This window comes from Poecilia formosa, unplaced genomic scaffold, assembly GCF_000485575.1.
Source record: "Poecilia formosa unplaced genomic scaffold, Poecilia_formosa-5.1.2 Scaffold487, whole genome shotgun sequence".
In the NCBI taxonomy this organism is placed as follows: Eukaryota; Metazoa; Chordata; class Actinopteri; order Cyprinodontiformes; family Poeciliidae; genus Poecilia; species Poecilia formosa.
Window position 1 is genome coordinate 23,439 of NW_006800426.1, and position 18,492 is coordinate 41,930.

Genomic DNA, 18,492 nt, shown 5'->3' on the forward strand with positions numbered 1-18,492 from the left:
AAAATCCACACCCAGGTCTGACACCTGCTAGACCTGTTCAATTAAGAAATCAGTTAAGTAGAACCAGTCTAACTGCATGAAACACAGAACAGACATTCTAAAAAAAAACCTATCTTCATTCCCCAAGCTAAAGAAATTCAAGAAAAAAAAGGAACTCTCACATCACAGAGAGAGGAGTCAAAACATAGTAATGGTTGTGTGATATTCTGAAATAATTCACTCTGTTCCCAACCAAAAAATCCTGGAGGAAAATACTGCACCATCGGTTCATAGCCTTAAACGTAGGCACACATGTGTAACGCAGCAGGACAAAGATCCAAACCAGTCAGAAGTAAGTCAGTCCCTGAATGGCTAAAAAAAAATTAAGATATATAATAATAATAATAATAATAATAATAATAATAATAACAGCAACCTTTGTTCGCAAATTCTTATTTATAAGGGACAATTAATAAGTCAGAGATTGACTCTGAAGTTTATGATAAATCTAACAGAGGTAAAGCAGCTTTACACACTGATCTGGACTCATTTCTTCTCATTCCATAGCAAAATGTTTTTTTTTTAAAAAGCATCACAAATTGAAGTCAGATGAGACAATTTTATTGAACTAAGTTTTTCCAACAATACTGTACAAACAAACTTTCAACACAACTGACAAAAGTTTAGTATCTTCACAAGAACCTAATTCCTGCTCCGAACTGGAACCCGTCGCATATCCTGCAAGGAAAACAGAGAACACTTCTGAGACCTAAATCAAAGCACGTAAAAAATAAAAAAAAACAACTCTCAAATGTTTTACTTACTGTATACAAAAAAAAAAATGTTTTCTTTTATTGTAGAAACAGAATCTTACACTGATTAGATGTTTTTTAAACCTAACCTTACATTCATTTTTTTTTATTAAATAGTTTGCTTTTTGAGGTGGAAACCTGGAAACTTGGTGACTTCAGCTCAGAGGAGGAACTACATATTGAAGGTGGGGCTAGGTCCACCAGGGCGTTCTGCACAGCTGAATGGTTGCCACGGGAGATTAAAGGATTTCTCAAACATGTATGAAGAAATCAAAGCAACACTCCAGGTATAATTTTGATGAGGGAATAACATTATAACATGATGGAAAGCTCAAAAGTTGATTTTATACAAGCCTGCCCCTTTAAATTTATCTTAAAACTGTTTATGCACTCCTTATTAGGCGTTCCAAAATATTTGTTCCACTCTGTCTGTAAGGAAAAAACTGAAAATTTATAATAAAAAGATAAACTTTTCAAAATTACCATTTATTATTTTGTGTTATTATTTTATTATTTTTATTATTTTTTCCTATGATCATATCTGACATTTGGAAGCCCTTTAAAACCTGCATGGTAACCGATCTGAACAACACATTATCCAAGGAACTAATAATCGGATTAATATTAGTGAGGTTTTTTTCTGATAACCATAAAAACAACACAAAGGTCTAAAGCGGCTACCTGTCTCCACTTTGGACTCCCATGGGAATGCAGTAATTCAGTTCCACCCTGGCAATGTTCCCCAAACGCAGCACGATGCCCAGCCCATAGGACCAGCGGATGCATTCTGCCAGTTTCTTCAAATGTGCCTGAGGCCCCTCGCCTTGACGGAAACAAAACACGGGATTTCAGTCAAACGGGGGGGGGAAAAAAAGAACAGATGTCTGCGTGAGCGCCAGCTTTTATCGCCTCACCGTAGTTGAGGTTACAAAGGTTTCCAGCGTTAAGGAAGAAATGGGTTCTGAAGAGATCACCGAAACCGCCTCGGCCCGGTCTGAAGGGTAGAGGCGTGTAGAGGTGGAGTCCTCCGGCCCAGTAGGCTTCACCTCCCAGGAAATCACCTGATGCCGGCAAAATCAGTAACAACGGCTTTAGAGTAGAACATCAAATTTCAAGTTTGCTGATAAACGTCTTTGTCTTACCGTCGCTTTGTGGGCCCATGCTGTACATACTAAATCCCCTGATGCTGGTCGGGCCACCGAGGTAGAACCTACGAGTTAGCAAAGATACAGTGAGGTGTTTTTTTTTTTGTTTTTTTACAAAATATCCTGATGGAATTTTGAAGTACTCTCTCCACATAGTAATTTCTCTAAATATTGTTCTTTTATGTACCTGTCTGCAATGCATGTTGACTTATCACCAATGGGTAGAAGCAGGCCTCCCCATAATGAGGCAGAAATAACCTGAATGAAAAAAAAAAAACTGTTAAGAAAAAAACTTGGCTTGTGCATTGAAACCACATGATAAAAGTTCATTGTAGGGCTGCAACTTTTGATTATTCTAATCGGATTAACATTTTCTATCTGTAGATCTGACAGTCGTCTGCATAACAATGGAATAGAAGGCCGTGTTTTCTGAGTGTGGGCCCCAACGGGAGCAAATGTAAAGAAGACCCAGAGCTGAGCCCTGTGGCACGCCACAAGAAATACACATCAAAGTTCCAGGAAATCAAACAGCAAAAAAAAAAAAAAAAAGTTTTTAATTAAATACCAACAGCTGCTATCAATTTGATGATTTAACGAGGTTTCCACAGTTTAAAATTGGACAGCATAATGTGATGTTGATAACTTACAGGCGGCTATTTTTAATAAGATTCAATAAGCTTTAAAATTTAATTGATTTCATTTAACAAAAGTTGTCAGTGATTCTTGCTATTAACTCGGGCTTATCTTTGAGTTTACATTTTTATGATCATGTGAAACTGTTGAGTTTAACAGCAAAGAAAAAAAACAGACAAAATCTGTCAGTGGAGCGTAACATTTTTCACACACCAAAAATTCAAACCCGCCTCAAATTGTGTTTTGGATGATGATCTTTGATTAGTGGATGAGGAATTCACCCATAAATCTCACCGAATCCAAAATGAGAGTTCTGTTGAGTTGAACCTCAAAGTCCTCCTTCAGGAACCTGGCGTCGCCCCCAGTGTAACCAGCCAGTTCCTGCACAAACACGAAACATCGGCGTTACAAACGAGATCCGTCGCATTGTCGTCACGTGGCAATAAGCAGCCAAACAAAAATGTTCCAGTGGAGATCAAACCTGATGAATCTTCAGTAATCCACCTTTCCTCGGGAGGATGGAGGAGTTTCTAGTATCGATGACCATAGCGTGCTGGAAAACAAGACGACAGGTGCTAACAATATTCAATTTGCTTTTTCTTCTCAGAAATGTCATTGTCTCCCGCTGGACAACCACATCTAAATAAGTCAGTTAAAATCTCTTCATTAGAAGAAGCTGGTTTATAACCTTTACTAACCATTTTTCAACCAATTCTCTTTTTTTTTGGAACCAAACAGCAGTTTTTGACCACATACTATAACTTTTTGATGTAAAAAAAAAAAGATGACAAATACCGAAAGGGAAGACTTGAGAGAATGGCCGCTCTCCTCTCGGATGGCGAACGAGGCCGTCTGACCCAGAGAGCCCAGCTCTCTCCACACCGCCTCCCACTTCAGGGTTTGGCTGGTCTTCCACAAAGGAAACTGCATGTGGGATGTGTGAAACAACTTTTGAGTTAGTAGAGATCTGCAATAATAAATTATCATACAGCATTACCCCATGAGGCGGTGTTTTTTTTGTTTTTGTTTTTTAATTATACCACAGTAAATTCTGAATGAAAGGTTTATGTCAGGCTAGTAAAAACTGGCACAAGATGGTACTTTAGAAGCTGATTGTTTCTCAAAACCTGAGCTCCACCAGATCCAACAAACACACACAAAAAAAAAAAAACAGACAGCATTTATAATGGTGCAAAACGTGACAAAATGGCACTTAAGAGAAGCGCTTACGCTAAGTTCTGTAGAGATGCCTCGATCCGTCTCTCTTAGCGAGCTCCACGGAAACTGACCTGTAACTTTGTACGCATTGACAGAGATGCTGAAAGGGAAAAGGAAAGAGGAGATGTTACGGTTTTAAGTTAGGTGGAACTTTTAATCTGCACCTATGGTTTAAAGTCTTTCTAATCAAATGGCGGAGCAGGGCTGCTCTGTGAGGCGGAAGCTTGGAAACTGCAGCTCCGAGGAGGAGCTTTGTCCTTGAAGGCAGAGCTACGTCCACCAAGGCATTTCTCAGACATGCATTAAATAATCAAAGCAACACTCCAGGTATGTTTTTGTTGAGGGAATAACATTATAACATGATGTTAATCTCAAAAAAGTCAAATTTACGTGATACTGTCCCTTTAAGTTTTCATATGTACTTATTAAATTAGATTGACCACCAAACTATTTTTGTTTTCTAAAAGCTGGTCCCATATCTTACTTGCGCTCAAACTGTCCCGGCTGGGGTTTGAAGAAAGAGACTCCGTACGACGTCTCTTTGGTGCCGTAGGAGAACTGGAATGTCAGCTTTTCTGCCCGACCTAACATATTTGGTAATTTTACTCCGAGTACCTGAAACGACAAAAAGTAAAAACCAGGAAAAAACGTATTTTAATAAAGCCTGATGTTATGAATTATATGTAACAATATATGACCAAGACAACATCTAATAAGATAATAATAATAATAAATGTTAACTTGGCTCAAAACACTAACCATGCTCCCTTCATTGTTTCCGACCATAGTGTTATAGCTGCCTGTCAAACGCCTGAGCTCAGTGACCTCAAAGGTCACGTCAAGGCCATTAGGAAGGGCGTCTTCACCTGGAGGCAAAACAAAACAAGAGGGATGTGCCGATATGAAAATTTGAGCCGATAACAATATCCAATATTGATATTGCTGTCACAGTCAATAACAATATTGTATACAAATTATACATCTATATATTTCACTACACTGTCGAAATCTAGAAAAAGACCACACCACTGACTTCGTCACAGTTTCTCTGCTTCAGTTAAACAGTAACTGCATTTAATCATATTCAAAATTACTGACATTTATTGATGCACCTTTACTGAAGAAACAGTGCCGATATATCACGTGTCCCAATAAAACAAGCTAAGAACATACGAACTCTGCTCGTGTGCCGGAAAACGAAACTCCTCCAAATAAAAATGAGGCGGCAGACGGTACCTCGCGAAGTGTCGATGATGACCTCCACCTTTCTGAAGATACCGAGACGCAGCAGCTTCTGTCGCGCTTCGTGAGACCTCCGCATCACCTGCGTCACAAATTCAAGCGTGTTGATGCCAGCGACTGTTCTTGTTGCTCTTGTTCAGTATCTACTGAACAAGCAACAAATAGTGCGGTGGGATGAGGCGGACGTACGTCAATCAGGTTTTTTGCCCTGAACACTTCGGCGATTTCATAACTCAAAAAGTCATCCTTTGTTCTTCCAAGTCCATCAATGGTGACTTGCTGGACAACAACCTGAAAAAAAAGCCCCAAAGAAACAAGAGAAACACAGTGTGAAATGTCATGAACATCCAAAACAAAATACAACAGAGCAAATGACGAAACAAAAGATCAATGGAAGCCATTCATACAGAGTACTACATGGTCATAAAGCAACAAATCCACCCTTTTAAAATAGCAAACAGAGTAACAATGAGATAGGGCTGCAATATCTTGAGATATTGCTTCCTAAAATTAAAAATAATGACATTCTCACATTTTTGTTTTCAAGAACTTCTTGCTTTGGCTCCTGTTCAATCTCCAGAGCTTCGACGTCGTCTGCTTGGACGCCTAACTCTGGCCCCTGCATGGGCAGAGGGTCCAGGCTCTATGGAAACAAAATTTGTGGAAAACAATTAAAATCACTCAAAGCACACAAAGTGTTTTACCAAACTCATATCTAAAAACAAACATATTTAATTTAATCAAATGTTAGTTCTTAGTAAAAAACAAACAAACAAACAAACAAACAAACAAACAAAAAACAACAGAACATGCCGGTTTCAGGGAGGAGTAACACCAGAAATAAAAACAAATGTCACATGGCAACACAAGCAATACACATAATAGCCCTCATATTAATGTTTTTAGGGCAACACTTCATTTGACACGGTGTGCATAAGAGTGACATGACACCTTGCATGAACATAAATTTTCCTACATGTAAGAGAAAGCTGCATGGAGAATAATAGCTGGGAACAATGGTTAAAACTTAGAATATTCTTCACAGCACAGAACAGAAAATTTACACAAGTGTGTTTTTTCCTAACATGTCCATGTGTCATTGTAATAAATACTGTAAACAATATTATTTCAAGTGTAATAACCAATATGCTACAATATGTTGGCTGCAGTAGGAACAGCTCGCTGTTCTGTTTCCAATAGAAGCATTATACATGGTTAATAACGCAATGGGGCGTAATGGAGAATATGATTAAAGGGTATAGGGCAACAAAAACAATAAGTCAGGAAATCACTTTTACATGTCAATGATAAATGCATCTTTTTAGTGAAATATTTCCCAGATTTTCTGGACAGAAATGTTCAAACAGTGTTGTAGGTATGAGTATAATTTGCTTTTATGGCTTCAGCAACACTACAGACACACCAGCATCATTACAGATTGGAGTCAAACCGTGAACGGTCCCTTATCCTTGTGTTTAACATGAATTCGTTTAGATTAAACAGTTCCTAGCTTGAATTAATAGCACCATGCTATAAAAGAGCGGCATGCTGAGCCCAGTTAGAGCCTTGCTGGGTGAACTGTGTTGGGCCTTTGCTTCCAGCCCAGAATCCGCTCTGACAGATAACTCCCACTAAATGCTCAGAGAGGTCAAAGTCCTAGCTAACACAATCCCCGCGGACTCCTCCTTACCCTGGCATGGACGGTGCCCATGCTGAGCTCCGCTGGGCGCTGTCCCGAAAACTACTGGAGAAACTTTGAGTGGAAAATGACAAACTACTTTAACCTACAAGTCACCGAGAAGAAGCGAGGAGCCTCCGAATAAGGAGGCGGCCATGTCACTTCCTGGACACGCCCCTTCCGGGGAGCGTTCAATAGCGCAACGCTGAAACGGGTTGCTTTCGCTGTTAAGTCTTTGGATGCAGACTGTGCATTCCTTTATTCAAACAAATACATTGTAAAGTGTAATACAAGGAAAATATATATTTTACTGTGTTTAACAGGGCCTGCTAGTTTGAATGATACCTAAGCATGAGTGCTTTATATTTGGCATTCAAGATTATGTTTTTAAAATGATGCAACATTTTAACAATAATTCAAACCCAAAGACATGGAAGCCTATTTTCGGCTGCTTGCAGGTGTGGGAATATTTATTCAGTTAGATTTACTTGACTAAAAACTACTTTTAGAATTTTTTATTATTATTTTTACTTTTATTTTAGCAATATTAATGTGAGGTATCACTTTTCTTACTTGAGTAAAATTTCAGGATACTCTTCCCACCTTGAGTGATTTTACTGAATGAAGATGATTTTATTTCTTATAATTTATTATTATTATTATTATTATTATTATTTAGTAAGATGATATGATCAGTTACTCAATACTTACATCCCGTTGTTACCAAATACTTTTTTCCTCACTTGAGTCATTTCTTGGACGGCTTCTTTTCACTTTTGCTTGAGTAGAAATATGTTGGAAGTAATGCTATAATGCTACTCTTAACTACAGAACAATTTTTGTATACTCATACACACCTCATAATTATAATGTAATTATGACACTTCATCCCATAATATAATTACAAGATAGGTAATACTGAGAAAGCAAAGTAATAATTCCTTAAATATTGTCTTATATTAATGAGGTCCCTGTTCTTTGTGTGCTGTAAATCGGTAAAAATAAAAACTAGCAGCCATAAAATAAAATATGGCTAATATAAAAACATGGTTATTGTGTGAAAAATACATTAAATTAAGTAAAAGTTTAGGCCTAGCGGAGAGACTATTTGACAAGAGTGCATGCTAATATATTTATTAAAATGTACAATATAAAAGAAAATACAAATTGAATCAGAATGAGCTCAATTCATCAGGGAATTTCTGCATTTTCCACAGGCCTACCAACGTCACGTTTTCTACCTGAAGCAAACAAATAATATCTCTACAACCATATATAACATGAAATAAAATAACAGCTGTTGCAGAGGAAGGAGAAAAAAAAACTTTCACAGTTTTGCATATGTTGCTGAGTCTCTCATCAGAACTTCCATCCTAAACAAAAAAAAAAAAAAGATGAACTCGCTGAACAATTCATAACAAAACATACTATGACAAACATAGCAGACTCAGCAAGCTGCACTTACGCTTCGGTTTTAAAACTTTTGTGGGATATTTTGTCTTCTGCTCTACCCTCAGGGTTTTCATTGATGTCTTTTATGCCGAGCATGGTCAGAGCTGCGGGGAGAAATAGCTTTGTAAATAGCAGCCCGAGTGATATTCACACTGAAACACTGTAAATTACAGTATTGACAGAAATAACATTGCCTTTGCAAAAATGTGATTAATACATCAAAAGTGGCCTTGTTGAGATCAACAATATGACCTGTACATATAAATTGTGGTATATGTTCCCAAACTTTTCCGTGCCGCCATCCCGCAAACAGTATTAGTTTAGTGAAGAAACCCCCTTCACTAAACCCCACAGGCAATGCTACAAAATGTGTACAGAAACGTCAGCTTTTAGAATGTTCTTCTAACTTACTTTTATTCACTGATTAATAATTATTACATTCTTTTAGAACAGAGGCAGCCTTACACTTTCCAATTCTAGTTTTCCATGAGTTCTTAGCTGGGCTCCTGGTCGGCTCCTTCTGTCTTTTTCTTGTCAGAAACTTGTCCATTTTGCGCTTGCTAGCACAGCTGTGCTAGCTTGAGGAGCAAAGCAACTCCTCAAGCTGTCAGAAAGATGGCTGCCAGTCAAGTTAAATTATTTTAACTTATAAGTTATAATAATGATTATAGATTTTATGATAAAAAAAATTAGGCAATTTTTTTATTTTTCTAATTTCTCTCCAATATTTTGAGGCCCCCTCTACTACTCACTCCCTGGTGACCACCCCTGTAACAGGAGAGTTATAGAAGTGTTCAGATCTTATTATAATTTTAAAACAAAGCTTATTCTTTCACAGCTTCAAGCAAGTGTTTGTAGTTTTAAGAACCTTAAAAAAAGTTTGTAATAGGTAAGCTACAGTTTTAAGTCTTCCTGAAAGTGACCAGCAGCACCACTCACCCTGCTTGTACTGTGCAAAACTGATATACTTCTGGTTAGCGGGATCCATTATCCCGCAGATGGCAGTCAGGTTGGAGTTGTCAAACAGATTTGGCCCTCTCATTCCACTTTCCCGGGAAACCTTCAGCAGCTCCAGCTGCTCAATGAGAAACTCTTTGGGGTTCTCTGAATGACACAGTCACCGAACACATCAACGACAAAGGCAAAAACTTAGACACACATGAAAAAGAAATAATGAAAATGAGTAATTTAAGAAAATGAAATGTAAAAAGAGCAAGATCAAAACTATCAAGATATTCAGACTAAATATTTTAACTACAGTGACAACAAAGCAATTTTTGACTTTAAATTATTTGTAGGGACTGTTGTTTTTACAGGGTGAAAACAGTGGACCAACAGTAATATTTTTCTTACACACATGCCATTTATTTTTGGGGTAAATACTTCCAACAGATCCACCTTGACCTCACATATTTTTTGTTCCCACCAACAAACATCTGGAATATGCTGGATGTTTGATAGGCTCATGTGTCTTGGTGTAAAAATAGGATCAGTTTTGTTCTTCCTTTGTGTTATTTTTTATTCCAAACTTGCAGGACGATTTTTTTAATGGTTGTTGGATCTTAGATCAAAACAAAGCTTGCCATAACTTTTAGAAATCTGAATTAGACTAAATTCTGCTTTATAAACGTGCTTAGAAAATCCACACTGCATTTATCTTTATGCACTGTGTAAATACTCATTTAGCCCTGATGACTACAAAGGCAAAGATAACTGACAGAAACTTCTCTTTTAGAGTTTAAAGACTTAGTTTCTGAACTTAATTCAGTGCGAGTTTAAAAGACAAATAAGCTCAACGAACATCTCTACAAAGCACATTTTTAAAAAGTGAATAGCTAATTAACATTAAAACATTTGATGGGTGTCAGAATTCAGTGACGATGACGTTAAGTATAATTTAAACAAACCGTAAATCAGCAGCTGTGAAAAAGAAATCGTGCTAATGAAGCTCACGAGAGACGGATATTCCACGTTTGAGGAAGAAATAAACTCTAACCGGGTCTGTAAAACAGGAGCATGCTGGTCATGTTGTCCATGAGCTCAAAAATCTTGTGTTTCTTGAGATATTCTTTCGCGTCTCTCTCTCTCTGGGTCGACATTTTTCCTCTTTTCTGTTGAATAGGGTTGCTATGATACCACAGGCCAGACGCGCGCGCACGGAAACGGTAAAACCCACTGCGCGTTAACCCCGACTCCGTTAACAAGAAAGAAAGGAGGCAGGTCTGTAAATATATATCAATGTTTTTCTGCTTCTTTTCTACACTAAAAATATACATTTTATTTACAATAACACCATGCTTCGAATTCATGTCTTAGAGGCTTAAAAAGACGACGTTCGTCTTTCACAAAAAAAGTTAAAAATGCTCAAATAATGTATATGTCGCTTTACAGCTTCACCATAGCGCAATTTTATATATATATATATATATATATATATATATATATATATATATATATATATATTAGAATTTCTGAGATTGATAAGATACTGCCAGCATTCCAGTTTAACACTTTTATTATTTATATATTTCACCTGTAGCTGGAAACCGTGGCGGTAATGGGCATGACATGTATTAATAAAACATTCTAATATTATTTAACTCTTTTCATTACTTCTCTAAAATAAGCAACATTTAAAATGGACAAAATAGTCATCAAAATAATTATGCTCATGACAATAATTCAGAGAAAGCCAAGTGTAATTGCGACTGATTATTATAAATGGATTAAACCGCAATCAAATGAAAGAAGGCTGGAGGTAATAATGATGCTTTGTGATGGTTCTGTTCTCCAGGTCTATTTGGCTCAGTTTCATTCAGACATGAAGATTTATTGTCTGTGTATAACATAAGGCGAAAGACCAACATATCCGTTTCAGTAGAGATTCTGTCCCAAGGAACATAGTAGTATTTCTTCTAAAAGAAATGTATTTCCCCATCAGTCCACATTTTGTCCTTCTTTAAGCCCCTGAAAGGCAGCAGCAGCTTCTTCTCTAGCTTTGTAACCATGTAGTTCTGTCCGAAGCTCTCCGGGTTTTGGTGGGATTTCTGGTATACTCTGAAACACAAAACAAAAACCGAGCAATCTTGGTCTGAGTGCCACACTTACAGTTATAGTCAAAATGAATGTTGGTATTATATGATGGAAACGTTTTCAGACATATTCTGGGAACCTCTTGTGTTTCGTAACATCAGTGTATTTCACAAAATTGTTAGCTGATTGCTAAAATTGTGTCTTCAGACATTAGAGTGCGTGCGTGTGTTTGAGCTTGTGTGTGGTGATGAGAAAAAAAAATGCACAGCATATTTTCACTTAAATTGCTTTTCAAATGTTATTTTTTTAAATTGTATGTTGTACAATCAATCCACATTGACAAATGACAGCTGGAATAAGTCAAATAAATATTATTTAAGAATTATTTTTGACATTCCTATTGATAAGATTGTTTCTAAACTTCTTATCAGAAAGTTTCAAATGAAAGAAAAAGAAAAAAAAAAATAGAGCTTATACAGTGACAATGGATTCAAGCTACTTCTTACCAGATCAGGAAGGTAGTACTGATGGACGACCTGTGCTCCTGCAAACATGGCCAGAACACTGGCTCCCAACATCCGGATGTACCGGGGCCACGACACACCAGCTGGCATCTGTTACTGAGTGATAGCCTGTAGGAGAGATGATTGCTCAAATTAATAGTGAAAAAAACAAACATAATAAACACTTTCTGCTGTCTGTTGATGCCAAGCTTAGTTTGCCACATTTTTCTGATCTCTTTTTACCCTTGAGATCCTCCAAAAGTTCCAGAGAAGGGTTTTGTTTTAGTACCCAGCATACAAAAAAAGTCACAGTGCAATGTCATGTTATTTTCTTATGATTGCTCTTAGAGGACACTGTTTATTACATTTGACTGAATGCAGAAAAATGTATTCCCATACCTTGATGACCCCACCATCAGTGTGGGGATGGTGAGTTCAGCTCTTCCACATGACATATTTCAATTTATCAGTAATTTTTTTTTTTTTACATACTAATTTTATTTTTATTTTGTCTTTTCTGTAGTACTCTATACTTGGTTTTTAAACTGCAGTATGAACATTACCTGAAAAAGCCATATTCTAAAAATGTATCAATATTCCAGCTTAACAGTTGTTGTTTGTTTTGTTTTGTTTTGACAGTATCTATATCTAAAATGTTGGTTACATACATGTGGCGCAGGAAGAGAGGTTACGAAGTCCGAGTAAACCAATTTAAATTAGCCCTGACAAAAGAGCAGAATGCTAAGATATACTTAAAGGAACAGGAAGCGGTGCCTTTGCATTCTTACCTTATTTATTACATCAAAAAATAGGAGCTATGTAGAGTTTTTTCTAACCATCTTAAACTACAGTATCTGTCATTGAGACACAAGCAGCACACAGGTCATGTTTAGCTAACAATTAAACGATCTATGAGTGGTGACGTCTCACTCTGCATATATTTACGGATGACGCGGTCTCCCAGAGCACTTAGTCAAGTTGCCCCTGAAGCTTCCAGATTAAAAATAAAAGAAAATTTACCACACCGACGTGAAATCCATATATTAAAATATATTTCACCTAATGCTGTCCCGAAGCAAGAGGACAGAGATAAATTGTTCACCAAATGCACCGATTTAGATTGGGTTACTGGTTTAAACACAAAGTGATGATCTAGAAAAATATACAATCTATTCTTTCAACTTTCTTCTATGCTATTTATTTGCGTTGTTGTACTCATCGAAATCAACGTTTATCGCCGCCTAGCGACTTACCGCGGTCTTGGCTTTACAGTCAGTTGTATGTTTTTTTAATATTTTAATTACTAAATATTATATACCACTTTAATGGAACGTTTTGTACGTAAATGTAATTTCACAATTATTCAGAATATAAAGTATATTAACAAACACAGAATTCTACTCTTGAGGTATACATTATGAGCACTAGGTGGCGGAAGAACGTCAATTAAACCAGATAGAGAAGAAAATGTTGAGCATTTAAATGGTCTTTGTTTTGCGGCGGCTTCGTTTCCGTATGTTAACCTTAATCAGAAAATGTACGACAGGTATGTTCCTACACTCCAGTACGTATTTGGTTCGCTAATGTACAGCTCGGCCCACAGTTTCAATACACCTGTATATAATTCCTTATAGCTGTTAGCAATATTAGCCCTTTCCTCCCTTTAGTAACGATGATTCTTTGTGTGTTAATCGGAGGCATTATTTTGTAACCCAAAGTGTGTCGGTGAGTTTTAGCAGTAGTATAATATTACATTAAATGTACTGAAATAAGTCAACAGTTAATATGGAGGAAAAGCAGTTTACAGCATTGACGGTTCCCACGGATTATTTTCAGCAGTGGTGAGTTGATGTTGGAGCTGACCGACTGACTGGGGGAACTTCTCATCTTATCTCCCCTCACACACTCATTTTCATGCATGATGGAGAAAATGACAAGACAGGTGTTCAGGCTGTGCATTCAGGCTTCTTTTTGACTGGTCGCAACATAGCTGGTAATTACATTAACTAGTCAAAAATGATAAACTCATAAACGTGCTTTGAAAAGTTTGTTTCGTATTGATGGGCGAGTGGTTAAAGCTGTTAAAACTATCGCATGTAAAGCAGCACACTTGAGAGGAATCGACTTCTCATCCGATACGTAGATGGAAACAAACACACATAGGTATTCTCAAAACACGGAAGAAGAGATGCAGTGCCTTGCGAAATAAAAAAAAAATGCGTAAACATCTGAAAAGTGCGGTGTGCATTTATATTCAGACCCCAACTCTTACCAGCCTCTGCAGAAAACGACATCTACACAGCATGATACCACCACCACCACCACCACCACCACGTGTTACCATGGAGATGGTCTGTTGAGTGTGTTAAGTAGTAGTTTTCCTCTAAACATGGCATGTTCCATGTAGCTAGAGTCACAGAACGGTTGTATTTACACAGGGATCACACACACAGCTGGTCTCCATTTACTGATTGACTTCGTGAAGTAATTAGTCGGCACAATGTTTTATTTGGGCAGCATAAATGGGACAAAATGCTCACTATGCTACAGATTCTTTTATTTATTTGTATAATTAAAAAAGAAAAAGTGTTGAATATTTTTGTAAGGCACTGTATATTGCATTCTTCCTTAAATGAGCTGCACACAGTGGCAAATATAATCCACAAAGTGATGTACGTCAGTGCATGGTTGTTTGTAAGTATTGTGTCTTGTGGAACTGTGTGCATTTATTTTTTTCTCTCACTCACACTGTTTACCATTAGACATGACAGTTTTCCTTGCCATTCGTCCTATTCTGTGTGTGTGTTTGCTCTCCTCATTTATTATTATTATTATCTACCGTTTCTCTAGGTACCAGGCCAATCAGCAGCACCCTGAGGCCCAACACATGATGTCGTATCACAGCCTGGGCCATTACGCCGACGGCTACATGGAGGAGCCTGTCATGGCGGAGCTGTCTGTCCACAGGGAACCATCGGAACCCCAGGAGCCCTTTTACCACAGCTACCCTCCGGCCTCCGGTCATTACCAGGAGCAGATCGGCCAGCCGAGCTTCAGCGAGCATCCGCAGCATCTGCAGCATCTACAGCACCTGCAGCACCCGCAGCACCTACAGCCCCCGCAGCAGACTGAGCAACAGCACATGATCCACCAGCAGGAACCTGACCTTCAACCTCACGCTCCTCCTCCAGGTAGACCGACTTCGTTCGAACATCCCGATGTTTGCCTCTTACTTAAACAAACCACAAGCGAAGCAGAAATGAGATGTTGTGTGGTGTGTTTTTGTTTTGTTTGTTTTTTTGTTCAGTTTCTTTTCTCTGTTCCAGCCGTGACGCCGGTAAAGAAGAAAAGAGGCCGACCGGCTAAGCAGCAGGTGGCGGATAAGGAGGTGAAGGAGGAAATGGATGAAGCGGAAGCTGCCAAAAAGGCCAAACGGGTTCTGAACCGCTTCAACGGCATGAGCGTGGCTGAAGTTATGGCAAAGACGCTCCCTGACGTCCTAGCCTACAATCTTGACATTTTAATAGTTAGTTGTCTTTTTTTTTTCCCAATGGATTCTGAAACAGTTGATTAGCAGTACCATAAAAAAAAAAAAAAATATATATATATATATATATATATATATATATATATATATTTTGCTGCTACAGTAACCCCTTTATGTTTCTTCTCAGATTGGAATCAACCCAGGACTATTATCAGCCTACAAAGGACGCCATTATCCGAACCCAGGGAACCATTTCTGTATGTTGAAGTTCTGTCTCAGTGCTGCCTACAAGCGGAACCCCATCGTGGGGCTGTTATTTGAAATGCTTACTTTACTGCCAAGGCTTTTCTGAAAGTGCAATGTGCATCCAGCCATCAACAACCTTAAATAAAACAAGAATAAAATTGTACAAAATAATCTCGTAATACTATACAGTGATCATGTCATTTAAACATCCACAAATAGCTGTTAAATACAGAAAATACCGACTAGAAGTAAATTTTTCCCGTTGTTCTGGCGCCCCTTCTAGGGTGGCGCCCCTATGCGTCGCATATAACACACACTCACTTTCTGCGCAACTGTTGCACTGTTTGTTTGTTTTTCAAGGTATCAGAGGAAAGGGGATTTAATAATAAATCACGAAATGTTCTAGAATTGTATGAACTTCCCTCCACTTCAGAACTACATGCTGCTCTGTTATAAAACAAAAACCTTAAATACATTAAAGTTTGTGTTTGTAATTTGACAAAATTTGGGAGGAAAAAATAAGGTTTTACTGGGAGTGAATATTTCCACATGGTTTATCCTCCAACACTTTTAAATCTGTTTTAGTTGCTCTAACAATTTTTTCTTTTATCAGCCTATTTGCAGATCTAGCGAACAAGAAATGTGTTTTGTTTTTCTGCAGGGAAATGTCTATTTCTGTCTGGTCTGACCGAACAGCAGCTCAACTACATGCACGACCAGAGCCTGCCTGAGAAATACAGCATCGGCTTCACCAACATGGTGGAGAGGACCACACCGGGCAGCAAGGACCTGTCCAGGTACAAACCACCTGACCATGTGATGTCATTTCAACTCCGAGGGGGAACTCTTAGATTGTGTTGATGTTGATGTTCCATCAAAACATCAACATAAGATGCTTACTTTAGAGAGAGAAAAGGAGTGGGGCGAGAACGCACCCATGGGGGACGCCAGTGCTGATGGGTCCTTGTTTAAAAAATAACATAATTTAGATGCCTCTTTTTATAAAAAAAAAAAATAAAATAAAAAATGTGTCTTGTTTTTTTCTGACATCGTTTTCTGTTTGCCAGTAAGGAAATCCGGGAGGGAGGTCGACAGCTGCTCGAAAAGCTACAGAAGTACAAGCCGCTAATCGCCGCTTTTAATGGCAAAGGTAAAAAGAAACAAACCCGTTGAAGCTATAAGATATCCTACGAATGCAGACACAGACTGTCGCTGCGTCTCCGTTGCAAACGTGAGCAAAACTTTGTCAGTGTTCAGCTAATGTCGAAAAATACTCCGCAGTTGAAAGTGTTTCTGTTAAATCAGAAACACAATTAAAATCAATTCAAATCTCACGTGAATAAATTTGTTCATGTAATGAGTCGTTAAAAAACATGACTTATCATGACACCCTCATCCTTCCACTGACTTCCTGTTGATTTCTTCTTCGTGGTTTGCGCCTGTGTCAACATTTGGTTGACTTGTGTGATGCAAAAAAAATAGTTTCTGTTGCAGTTTTGTGAAATAATCAAATTTTGATGCAGCCAGAAAAAAATCACTTCATCCTAGCACTGAAACTTTTTATCAAAAACCAAGAGTTTTTTTTTTCAAAATTGCTGTGTTTCCATTAAGCGAAATGAATTTCGAAATGTCAAATTGCACAGTTATATGGTCAATGGAAACGCAGCTACTGTAAATCAGCAACAATTTTCTTCCACTTTTTTTTCAGGGATTTATGAAATATTTTGCAAAGAAATCTTTGGTGTAAAGGCCAAGAATCTGGAGTTTGGTCTGCAACCTTACAAAATCCCAGACACTGAAACGGTACGTGTCGAGCAGAACGCATTTTAATATGGAACCGTACTCCCAGTACCCTGCTGGATCTTCACGGCATTTATCCCCTGTACCCTCAGGTGTGCTTCCTGATGCCGTCGTCGAGCCCCCGCTGTGCCCAGTTCCCCCGTGCTCAAGACAAGGTGCATTTCTACATAAAGCTGAAGGAACTGCGTGACCAGATGAAAGGTCTGACGCCCAACGGGGAGGTGCTGGAGACGCGGTACTCTTTCGACCTGCAGCTGGCTAAAGGTACGTTGCGCCACGTCTTTGGGCACCGAAAGAAATGTAGCGTTTTGCAATTTATTTATTTTCTGATAAACTCTTAACTGGCGTGTTTGTGCTGCAGAGGACGCTAAAAGGATGGCAATCAAAGAAGAGCAAGTGGATCCAGAATATGAAAGCTGTAGTGGGCTTCATGATGGGGTGAGGCAGAGCAGCTGAGACAGAGGAGAGGAGGAACACAGGCCAACTACTGTAGCACTCAGGTATGGTGTAGCTGTAGGAAAAGACTGGTATTCTGAGCAAGTTTACCTTGTGTGATGGTGTGTGGTACAGGCTTTAAATCACATCGATCACTGTAACCGTGTTAAATTTAACAAAATGTCACCAAAAAGTTTCATTTAGCACACATAATGCTATGCTAACCTAGCCTGGTCACTGCCTTCCTACACAATTCTCATCTCCCTTCACTGAATTTCAGACTTCCACAGAGTCCATGCCTCTAAGAAGAAATTGTACATTATCTCATTAAATTAGCTGTACTCCAATAATATATAATATATAATTGATGACTTCTGAATGACTTATAAGAAAAGAAAAACATTACAGATTTATATGTGCATTGCGTAACTTTTTTTTTTTTTTTCCACAGAAGTAGTCCATATACACCAATTAGAAGACAGAATGGCACCGTCGGGGTTGTAAGCTCAAAAATATTTTTTCCCGGAACAAGTTGCAAGGTAAATCAGCCTAGAAACGAAAGAAGACTGTGCTGCACCCGTGGAACTGCCACCAAGAGACCTCAGCTATTTTTCTAACAGTCTGGTATCTGTTTTTATGGTATTTTTTATCACTATTTATTGCATCATGTAAATTTGTTTCAAGTGAATTATTTTCTATTTTGATACAGTCGTATCTTATGATTTATCTGCTGTATACATGGATTATTGAGTTATGTCTTTGATTTGTAAGCACGGCTTTATTAAATCTCGTCTAAAGGTGACCTGCTCAGTGTGTGTTTTTAAATAGT

General features: G+C 38.1%; 4 protein-coding genes across 7 annotated transcripts; 1 reads left to right on the forward strand and 3 right to left on the reverse strand.

Annotated features, from left to right (window-relative positions):
* Positions 1–582: 582 nt before the first annotated feature.
* On the reverse strand, positions 583–7,205 carry samm50 (SAMM50 sorting and assembly machinery component). Its single transcript, XM_007578652.2, has 15 exons — positions 6,720–7,205; positions 5,562–5,672; positions 5,219–5,320; positions 5,024–5,111; positions 4,547–4,653; positions 4,272–4,402; positions 3,800–3,887; positions 3,365–3,493; positions 3,051–3,122; positions 2,864–2,950; positions 2,124–2,194; positions 1,934–2,001; positions 1,706–1,852; positions 1,473–1,614; positions 583–717 (listed from the first exon to the last, which is right to left on the reverse strand). Exons 1-15 carry the CDS (start codon positions 6,738–6,740, stop codon positions 672–674), a joined length of 1,410 nt encoding a protein of 469 aa, XP_007578714.1. The 5' UTR covers positions 6,741–7,205; the 3' UTR covers positions 583–671.
* A 620-nt stretch (positions 7,206–7,825) lies between these two features.
* Positions 7,826–10,301, reverse strand: efcab10 (EF-hand calcium binding domain 10). The gene is made up of 4 exons (XM_007578653.2): positions 10,156–10,301; positions 9,099–9,263; positions 8,173–8,263; positions 7,826–8,080 (listed from the first exon to the last, which is right to left on the reverse strand). Exons 1-4 carry the CDS (start codon positions 10,256–10,258, stop codon positions 8,035–8,037), a joined length of 405 nt encoding a protein of 134 aa, XP_007578715.1. The 5' UTR covers positions 10,259–10,301; the 3' UTR covers positions 7,826–8,034.
* Positions 10,302–10,656: 355 nt separating this feature from the next.
* Positions 10,657–12,618, reverse strand: uqcc6 (ubiquinol-cytochrome c reductase complex assembly factor 6). Its single transcript, XM_007578660.2, has 3 exons — positions 12,484–12,618; positions 11,699–11,824; positions 10,657–11,216 (listed from the first exon to the last, which is right to left on the reverse strand). The coding sequence occupies exons 2-3, from the start codon at positions 11,804–11,806 to the stop codon at positions 11,097–11,099; spliced, it is 228 nt and encodes a 75-aa protein (XP_007578722.1). The 5' UTR covers positions 11,807–11,824; positions 12,484–12,618; the 3' UTR covers positions 10,657–11,096.
* A 513-nt stretch (positions 12,619–13,131) lies between these two features.
* On the forward strand, positions 13,132–18,465 carry tdg.2 (thymine DNA glycosylase, tandem duplicate 2). Of its 4 annotated transcripts, none has more exons than XM_007578654.2 (10): positions 13,132–13,536; positions 14,546–14,884; positions 15,017–15,221; positions 15,370–15,439; positions 16,090–16,225; positions 16,496–16,578; positions 17,137–17,231; positions 17,321–17,492; positions 17,590–17,728; positions 18,115–18,465. In XM_007578654.2, exons 1-9 carry the CDS (start codon positions 13,481–13,483, stop codon positions 17,682–17,684), a joined length of 1,251 nt encoding a protein of 416 aa, XP_007578716.1. In that variant the 5' UTR covers positions 13,132–13,480; the 3' UTR covers positions 17,685–17,728; positions 18,115–18,465. The 4 variants fall into 4 exon arrangements, with proteins under 4 accessions (XP_007578716.1, XP_007578719.1, XP_007578718.1 ...); XM_007578657.2 differs by having other exon boundaries at positions 13,135–13,241; XM_007578656.2 differs by having other exon boundaries at positions 13,466–13,536; positions 14,546–14,886; positions 15,022–15,221.
* The last annotated feature ends 27 nt before the right edge of the window (positions 18,466–18,492 follow it).